This window comes from Petaurus breviceps, unplaced genomic scaffold, assembly GCF_028583685.1.
Source record: "Petaurus breviceps papuanus isolate PSGF00001 unplaced genomic scaffold, PetGlider_PUasm1.0 185, whole genome shotgun sequence".
Classification (NCBI taxonomy): Eukaryota; Metazoa; Chordata; class Mammalia; order Diprotodontia; family Petauridae; genus Petaurus; species Petaurus breviceps.
In genome coordinates this window covers 3,577,103-3,586,913 of record NW_027185797.1, presented here as the reverse complement: position 1 = coordinate 3,586,913, position 9,811 = coordinate 3,577,103, and the positions used below count along the sequence as shown (strand labels likewise).

At 41.0% G+C, this 9,811-nt stretch overlaps 2 protein-coding genes across 2 annotated transcripts in view; one reads left to right on the top strand and one right to left on the bottom strand.

Moving 5' to 3' along the window:
* Window positions 1-9,811, top strand: part of CDCP1 (CUB domain containing protein 1) — a 562,995-nt gene that overhangs the window by 64,475 nt on the left and 488,709 nt on the right. The gene's annotated exons all lie outside the window — the stretch shown is intronic.
* Window positions 1-9,811, bottom strand: part of LARS2 (leucyl-tRNA synthetase 2, mitochondrial) — a 137,037-nt gene that overhangs the window by 21,296 nt on the left and 105,930 nt on the right. The window contains exons 10-11 of the mRNA XM_069088296.1: window positions 9,329-9,488; window positions 2,325-2,429 (exon numbers count right to left, since the gene is read on the bottom strand). Coding sequence (XP_068944397.1) covers window positions 2,325-2,429; window positions 9,329-9,488 — 265 coding nt within the window. The remainder of the gene's footprint in view (window positions 1-2,324; window positions 2,430-9,328; window positions 9,489-9,811) is intronic.

The following is a 9,811-nucleotide window of genomic DNA, read 5'->3' as shown; positions in this document are numbered from 1 at the left end:
TGTGGTAGCTGCAAACCCTGAGGACGCTTGGGGTGCTTGCTGCTACAAAAGTTAACATAGAAAATTAATTTTTTACACAAAGAGATTATGGTTTCTTAGATGTTTCCCTTCTGAGAAGTAGGCCTGGGCACAGACTCCAGAAATAAACCTGCTCAATCTCACAATTTTGCCAAGGGCTGGTTCTGATGAAAAATCAGAAAGTCTCTGTGGGGGAGACAATTTGCAACAGCCTTGTCTGCCGGGCTCCCAGGAGATGATTCTTCTACCACTAGTCAGGAAACTTTAAGAAATGACACTCCAATCACCATTTCTTGACATTTGTTTGCCTCTACATTTGATACAAATCACACTTTTAGGGTGTAACACATGAAGAATCTGGGGTAGGGGAAGGACAAAAAAAACAAAGAACTGAACTGATACCAAGAAACTTGTTTTTGATTTGGCATTTCTGCATTTTTATCAAAGATACAAAACAGCTGTAAGGGAAACAAGAGAGATTCCAGCAGCAATTATTGGAAAAATTAAGTTATTAAGGGAGCTAGCTACCTGTTCAGAGACCAATTGAGGAATAATGAAGGGAAAACATGCTGGTAATTTACAAACCATATTGTAAAGCCCCCAAATGAAAGTACCAAGGGGGGAAAAGAATTACTGAGTTCATCCCAAAAGGGAGTGATTAGGAGTAACATAGATTGAAAGGGAAAAATTTAGGCAAAATGTCACCTAATAAATCTTGAAATTAAAAAGTATTTCATCATGGGAGATGGAAAAATGTTGAGAGGGCTGTTGTCATGTAAAACTCAATGTGATATGAAATACTTGTAATTATTCTGGAAGAAAGGATCAAAGACATCTGTCTGTCTATCAGTTCGGATCTGCTCTGCTGGGAATCATTAAGTAACACTCCTGAAAACACATTTCACCTGAGGTAGATATTGGACAGGCTAGAAAAACATCCCTAGATACCTAAAGATGGTTGGTTTTTTCTTTTTTACAGTATTAGAAAGTGTCCATATTGCTAAGGATTTGGGTCTTTATTGTTTGGTTTTGGTTTTTGGACCAGACTTGGAATTTCATGGGTAGAAGTGATGAGGAAAATCTGCTGATGCAGACTGGCACTGCTCAGCCCCTTAAGAGTCTTAGAGGGCTCACAGTGGAGAGGCTAAGTGAGCTGGCCAGTGTAACAGCCAGTATATGGAAGAGGGGAGAACAGAACTTGGGTCTTCCCATGTTAAGGCCGGCCTTCTCTCCACTGGGCACAGCTCAAAAGATGTAGGCAAACGGATACAGAAAGGAGTTTCCTTGAGCGGCTGCATTGCTGGTTTATAATGAAATAGTATTATGAATAAAACAAGTAAATAATGAAAGAAGTTCTTTTCTTTAAATATCAAACTTTTAAAATGAGAACGGGCAGAGAGAGATGGGCGATGTCTGAATGACTTTGAGTCTGGTTTCTCCTTAGCCTGCCCCTAAATTTATCTCTCCCAGAGAATGGAGTCTGGTGCCATGGGAAGAATGGTGATTCTAGAGTTTTGGCCTTGCTGGTTCTCTAAAATGGGGGTGTTAATTGTGTGGCCTATGCAAGCACATTTAGGATCAAAGGAGATAATATGTATAAAGCACTTAGCACGGGGCCTGATGCAAAAAGTGCTTAATAAATGCGGGTTCCTTTCCTCCTTCCCTTGTCTTCCTTCCCAGCCCCCAACCAGTAGACAGGATGCTAGAGACAAACTTCCATTCCTCATAATGTAAGACTCTATTGCTGGGTTGGTTAAGTATGCTGATCTCTCCTCTTCCCCCCCTTCTTTCAGCCTCTCTTATAAAAGCAAGGTTCTCCATGGGGGGGAGTGCAAAGAGAGAGAGGGGGGAATCAGGACAGAAAGGATATATTTGTAAATAATATAAAAGCCAAAGTTTCTTTCATCCCCTCCTCCCCCCCGCTCCCCCATTCCACAGGTATTTATCACGGTAGTTCCTACTCTGTGGGACACAGGAAGCATAGGGTTACAGACTCTAAGGAGCTCTGGGTAAGGGAACATTCTTTAGCAATGGGGGTCAGCACCTTCTCTGCCACATACAGTCTTAGAGAGTAAACTAGGCTATCAAGAGGTCAAGTGACTTGGCCAAGGTAACATGGCTAGTATGTGTCTCAGGTGACTTGAAATTAGGTCTTCCTGGTTCCAAGGAACAGCTTACAGAGTAGACCTTCCTTTTCCACCAATGCTGAAATTCATCTTAACAAGACAATATAGTATGTTTTTTGGTCAAAATTCCAACTTTATGGTAAAATATGTCCATATAATCCATTTTTAACCACTACTTACCTATTTTTGTGTCTAGAGAGCCTTCCAATTTTGCTCTGGCCACAATGACCACAGGGATTTCTTGACTGGTGAGCATATTTACAGCAGTCACGGGTGTGAGACAATCTGAAAATGAAGGCAGGGAGCTAAATAATCTATCAACTGGGCCCTGGTCACCATTCCAAGGTCTCCCAAGTAATCAGCCAATGAGGAAAACCAAGTCTGGGCCTCGTGCTAACTCTTACAGAGACTGTCTTTCCACTGAACTTAGGCATCAGCACAGAAACAGCAGATGCCCAGGTAAAGAAAGGGGACCTAAAATCCCGGCTGCTCATCCAAAGCTAACTGTTTAATGTCTATCTCCAATAATGCATTCCAGAATCGTGAAAGAATTACCCAAAGAAGGACCTGTAATAAGTAGACCATGCAGAAGCCAGGGAACAGTGGCACCTCAAGTCTATTCTGGGGGAGAGGGAACAAGTTAAAATGTCAAAGTGAGCCCCAACGACCGTCCAGGCAGAGAAGACACACCAGGCCGCGTGGCTCTTGTCTGGTTAAAGCTCCAGGGTCAGAATGTCCTCAAGCTGAGGACCCAGAAGCAAGCTTCAGGAGGAGAGGCCACAGCAGCTTCTGGAGTGTGGACGGTACTTGGTGACTGAGATGTCTTGTGGCTTCTGTCATCTCTCAAACTAGAAGCATCGCACTACGATTCCAAACCAACTTTGCTCAGCTGACAGCAAAAAGCGGCATCAGTCACTAAAAAAACAACGCATTCCTCTCTGGGATTGTTGCTCATTCCTTTGTTCGCTCGAGAACTGATGCCAGACACGCAGACGCGGAGCAAACAGACAGGCTTTATATAAGGCGCTAAGGCATAAACGGTATGTAAAGGAAAAAGCACAGATTTCTATTACTTAGTATTGTAAGGATAGAAGAAACGTATTCCCTGTTAGTTAAATTAAAGATGGGGATACGGCTGACGGAAAGAACACTTTCATTAGTTCTCTCTCACTTAGCTTTTTCTATTTTAAAATGCAAACAGCAGCCCTTCTCCCACAAATTTCTGATGCTGTGTTAATACAATGTCACTAAGCCATTCTGTAAACTAAGGGTGAAAAAAAAGTTCACAGATTTATTGAACGTGACTAATGAGATGATGGTTTCTTTTTATAAGTGAGATTTGTTCCTGACTGCTTCTTGCCCACCCCCACCCCGGGCCCCTCCTTCCCTACCCCCAGTGGAACCCCCCCCTGGGGGGAGCGAAGGGGGAGAAGCACATTTCCTATGGCTCACAATAATAATAATAACGGTGAAGATGCTGACATGTAGCACTTTATGAAATCCAAAATATCTCTCTCATCATAACCTGTGAGGCACTCGGCAGGAGCAGCTGACTCTGTGACAGATTAAGAAGCTGATACCCAGAGACATTAAGTGAGATGTTGCACAGCAGGCAGGAGCCTGAGGCAAAATTCGAATTCGGGTCTTCTGCCTCCAAGTCCAGTCCTGACAGGTGGCCTCAGAGGACACTGGATTTAGAGACATCATCGATGGCACAGAGCTATTTACGGCGCTTTTCCCAGGTAAAGTGCTAGTCTAACATCAGAAGACCTTGGTTCAGGTTCTGACTACTGCTCCAGAGCTGTGTGACCTTGGGTAAGACACCTAATTTCTATGAACTTCAATCTTCTCATCAGCAAAATGGGGACAATATTATGACTACCTTCCTCCCAGTGTCATTTTGATCGTCTAATGAGATATGTAGGCACAATTTTGTAATTAGAATCACTCCAGAAACGTGAGTTAGTAATAGTGATAGGCACTTGAATAATAATAACAATAATAATATTTATAGAGTGTTTTAAGGCTTGCAAAGTGTTTTACAAACATTATCTCATTTACTTCTCATCATAACCCTGGGAGTTCAGTGCTACTGTTATCACTGTTTTACAGTTGAGGAAACTGAGGCAAACAGGGTGAAGTGACTTGCCCAGGGTCACACAGCTAATAAGTATCTGAGGCTGGATTTGAACTCAGGTCTTTCTGACTGCAGGTCAAGCACTCTATCCACTGCCCCAAGTTGCTGGATATTTATTGACTGACTAAGCTAATAGTCTATGTGCTCTCACTCTCTTTTTCCAAGAGGAAAGTTTAATATGGAGCCTCAAGAACAGAATATTCTCTTTTCAACTCCACTTTGCCAAAATGAATTGCAAACATATTGTTCTTAAACCATGAGAGTTGCCACCAATACATTTGAAGGCGTAGTTACTGAATTTGCTGCAAAATTTACGCTTGGTCCCTTTCAGCAAACATATCTTGCACACCTGCTATGTGCAAGGCACTCTGCTCGCTGATGAGGGTCCTTGTTCTTACATTCTACTAAGAAGAAACAACATGTATGCCAGTATATATGAAGTAACACAGAATACTTTTAAGGGGCAGAAAGTGGGGATACCTGGGGGCAGGCAGGATCCCAAATGGCCTCCTAGGGAAGGGAGCACTCAAACTGGTCTCTAAAGGAAGGCAGGATCTTATGAGTTGGAGAGTGTCAGGGAGGGGCAGTAGCCAGCAGGCTAGGATGTGGGGAGCAAAGATCATGGGAAGGAAAGCAATATGAAATAGGATTGTTAAGGTGAATAGCAGTCATAGCATGGAGGGCTTTAAATACCAGACAAAGGAGTTTGCATTTTATATTAAAGGCAATAAAAGACCACTGAAGATTTCTGAGTAATGAAGTGATCTGATCAAGTCTGTTCTGGGAACATCGATTTGGTAGGGTTCTACCTCTCTGTGGAGAAAGTGTGAACAGGGGAGAGAGTAGAAGGAAGAAGACCAATTAGGAGGCTGTTGTGAGAGGCTATGCATGAAGGCTTGGCCTAAAATGGAGACTCTTGAGTGGCGTGAAGTGAATGGATGCAATTAAGTTGTGAAAATGGGACCAAGACTTGGGAGCTGAGCGGATATGGAGGCTGAAGGAAAGGGAAGAGTCAAGAATGATTCCAACATGCCATAGCAGGCACCACCTGGAGGATGGTGGTGCCATTAACCCAAACGGCAAAGTTGGGGGAAAGATTTTCAGGAAAACATAATGAGTTGTGCTCTGGATGTGTTGGGTCTGGAGTATCTATGGTGTACTGGGTAGAGATATGCAGCAGACAGTTATTAACTCAGGAGTAGAATCTGAAAGAAAATTTAGGGCTAGATAAGACTGGATAGGGCTGGATTTGGGAGTTATCTGCATCGGGATGATAACTGAACCCAATGGAGCTATGAAGTCATGGAGAGAAAGATTGTGGGGAAAGAGAAGGGCCCAGGTCAGAGCTGTAAAGGATGCCCATGGTTAGTGAGCAGGAAGAGGAGAATGATCTAGAAAAAGGAAAGGGAGGAATGGTCAAGCCAGGGAGAAGAATAACCAACAGAAAGCAGTGTCCAGAATCCAAGCGAGAAAGTATTTAGGAAGGACGTCGATGTTTTCCAATGTAACAGAGAGGCTGAGAGGTACAAGCACTGAGAAAAGGCCAGTGGAGTGGACAGTTAACAGATTTCTGCTAACTTCAGAGAAAATAGTTTCAGTTGAATGGTGGGGTCAGGAGCTAGATGACAAAGGGCTGCAAAGTGAGTGGGAGATGAAAAAATGAAAGCAGTGAGCAAACTCTCTCTAGGATTTAGTTGCAAAGGGATAAGAGACGCAGGATGATAGCTTGAGAGGAAAGCAGGGTCAAGTGAAGGTTTTTTGTTATTGTTTTAAAGCTGGGGGTAACCTACGCATGTTTATAGGTGATAAGAAGATATTGAGTAAGAAAAGCTTGGTAAAAACCACTCTGGAGAACAATTTGGAACCACACCAAAATAGCTATATAAACTATGCTAACCCCTTGACCCATAAATACCACTACTAAGACTGTATCCCAAAGAGATCAAAGAAAAGGGAAAAGGATCATTCTGTGTAAAAATTTTGTAGCAGCTCTTTTTATGGTGGTAATGAAGCAGAAATTAAGGAGATGTCCACAAAGCCAGTGGGGAATGGCTGAACAAGTTGTGGTATATGATTGTGAAGGAATACAACTATGCTTTAAGAAATGATGAGCAAAATGGTTTCAAAAAAACATGGGAAGGGGCAGCCAGGTGGCTCAGCGAATAAGAGCACCGGCCCCAGTGTCAGGATGACCTGGGGATTGAATCCTGGTTCTGACACTTAGCACCACACCCAGAAATAACTGGCCGTGTAACCTTGAGCAAGTTACTTAACCCTGATTGCTCATAAAAAAAAAAGAAAAAAAAGAAAAAGAAAAACATGGGAAGACTTACATGCACTGATGCAAAGTGAAGTGAGCAGAACCAGAAGAACATTGTATACAGTAACAGCAACATCTTAAGGATTGATTATGAAAGACTTAGGTACTCTGATCAAGACAACAATCTAATAACGATTTCATCCAAAGATGAAAAATGCTATCCATCTCTAGGGAGAACTGATGAACTCTGGATGCAGATTGAGGCATATATATATTTTTTTACTTTCTTAATTTTTCTCCCTTTTTTGGTCTGTGTTTTCTTTTATAACACGGAAATATATCTTGCATAATTTCACGTGTATTAAACAATATCAAGTTACTTGCCTTCTCAAGGAGGGGGAAGGGGCAAGAGGGAGTAAGAGAGTTTGGAACTCAAAATTAAAAAAAAAAATTGAAGACCAGCGTGTTGAGGAGACACTGACATATGTATTGACTTCCCTGAGTTTGAGGGCAAGGGTTGTATGACCCACGTGAAGAACTTCTTGAGAAAGGAAGTCAGCTGATGGTTGTGAATAGGACCTGCTGCACAAGAGGGTAGGACAAAGAATCATCAGAGACTTGAGGCCGGAACAAACCACCGAAGCCATCTCGTCCAGCCCTCTTCTTATGGAGATGAGGAAATGGAAGCTCAGAGGAGGAAAGTCACCTGCCCAAGGTCACACAGGTCAGAAGTGTTAGGGGCAGAGGTGGATCCCAAGAGCAGAAAATGTCTAGGTGATGAAGAAAATCCACCTTCAAATGTCCTGTGATGTGAAAAAGAGTAAGCCCTTCAATGCCTCGGACTCTTAACAGTTCTGAAAGCATGGTGGCAAGGAAGAAGAGAGCAGGGAGGAGGTGCCTGCGAGCTGGGCTGAAATAGCAGTCATTACTTAAGTTCTGAGGAAACTCAGATTGGAGAATCCAAGCTCATGAAAATGAAGTTCACTCTCAATTCTGTATTTCTGTGATTACTTGTAGTTCATTGCTTAGGAACTGGCATTTACAGAAAAAAAAAAGTTATTTTAATGATAACAGTCATAAACAAATAGCAAATGCAGGGAGGGGAGGGAGAGAGAGGATGAACCATTAACACTGTAAAAATGTAACCCCTAAAAGACCAGAAAAAAGTGTATTTTAACAGCAATCATAATTGACTTTCTGAAAATTACACATGAATTAATTTCCCCATTGATTTCACTAACAATGTTATTCACCCAAATCTAGGAGTCTAATCTGATAGATATAAGCTAGAGATGTTGAACAAATGAGCATGACTACAAATATCGAATATTTGAGTCATGTGACAGAGTTAAATTTTATAAGCTTTGTATTTCATTTGGAATTATTTCAGAGACTATGCAGGGGAAAATATCCAATGTTTTATCCAGGGCCAAAATGCACTGCTCATGCCAAATTTTAGATACGTTGTCTTAGACACCTGTGTAGTCATGGAGATACACAAGTATCTCCAAATATTGTTCTGCACATTCTCCAAAATGATTTCTCAATCACTCCAAAAAACATGAAAATGTTAAAATGCTCTGAACTCCCTAAATTTTATGATCATTAGGGTTTTTTTTGATCATTAGTTTTTTAACCCTTCATCAGTATTAGACTACTTTACTCTCTCACCCAATCTCCAAGAAGACTACACATTCACATCTTTTCAGTTTGTCTAATTTTCAAGACATTTTCTTATTTCAAATCATTCACAAGAACTATAATTTCCTCTCCATTTATAAAACACACACACACACACACACACGTGTCCGTGCGCACCCAATGAAAGATTTCTGATTTTCTTCCACAGTAAGTAGGTAACAAAATTTATGACTGGACACACAGAGAAAATTTTTAATTTAAGAGGATTTTTTTCATTATTCTTCAAGATGACACTCTAAACAATAGTGTAAAGTTAAAACAAAAGGATTGTTTCTGAGAGCTAATCATCCTGCTCCTGAATTATCTAGGAACATCATTCATCTGTCCAAGCTGGTATTGGGAAATGGTCCACCTTGGTCATCTATTTCAAGAATATTAATCTTGATAACTTTATATTTCCATAAAAACACTTAGGAAAGACCTACTTTGTATAGAGTTAACATATCATTAAACAGAGCCCCATTAACTCAAGATTTCTGGAATTTCAGATAGGAACTTTGCAAAAATTTATTAGATGCTAAAAGAGAATAGGGCATATAAATAAGAATTCAGGGAGAACTGTTTAAGTTGAATGAGAAAACCATTTTCAGGTTATCCAGAAATGCTCACTTACATGTCAGAACTTGCTATAGCAACAGCAAGTCATTTTATTTTTTGTGAAATTTTTGATATATATATATATATATATATATTTCAAATTACATGTAAAAACAATTTTTCACTTTTGTGTTAAAATTTTGAGTTCTAAATTCTCTTCCTCCTTCCTCTTTACCCTCTTTCCTCAAACAGCAAGCAACCAGATATAATTATACATGTGTAGTCATACAAAACTTATTTCCCTATCAGCCACATTGCAAAAGAAAACACAGACTCCCCCCCCAAAAAGACCCAAGAAAAAATAAAAAGGATGGCTCAATCTGCACTGAGGTTCCATCAGATGCAAATCATTTTAATTTACATTGGTCTCCTTTCTTATCCAGAATCACAAGAACTATAAAAAGTAAGGAGAAGATGTGATCTCTATGTATAAAGAACTTTATCATCTAAACATTAGATATCTCAAATACCCTTTAATTAAGAACTCACCTTTGCCTGGGATGAATGTCCTCTGCAAGACTTCCTTCATACTGCTGTTCCCATGTAAGAGCTGATGGCTGGGTAAGATGGCTATGTGGGATGCTCCATAGACAGCCTCCGGGGTTAAAGCATAAGCAGACAACTTCTCCTCAGTTACCTTGCCATTAACCTGACAGGAAGCATTACAGGGTTAATTTCTCCCTTTTCTCTCCAAGGCACATCACTATCTTTGCTCTTAAGGTAACCTCCCTTTTACACTTCCTTGTCATCCCTAATCAGTGGTCACTGAGAACTGGCATTGGGGAGGAGGGCAATGAGAGAGGACATGGGGGAGGGAAGGGAGAAGGGATGCATCAGAGATTACCCCTCCAAAGGATCCGTCAGTGCTACCGTGTTTCCCCGACAATAAGACCTATCCTGAAATAAGCCCTCCCCTTACTGTGTAAGATTCCTCTAAAATAAGCCCTCCCCCGAAAATAAGCCCTATTGAGA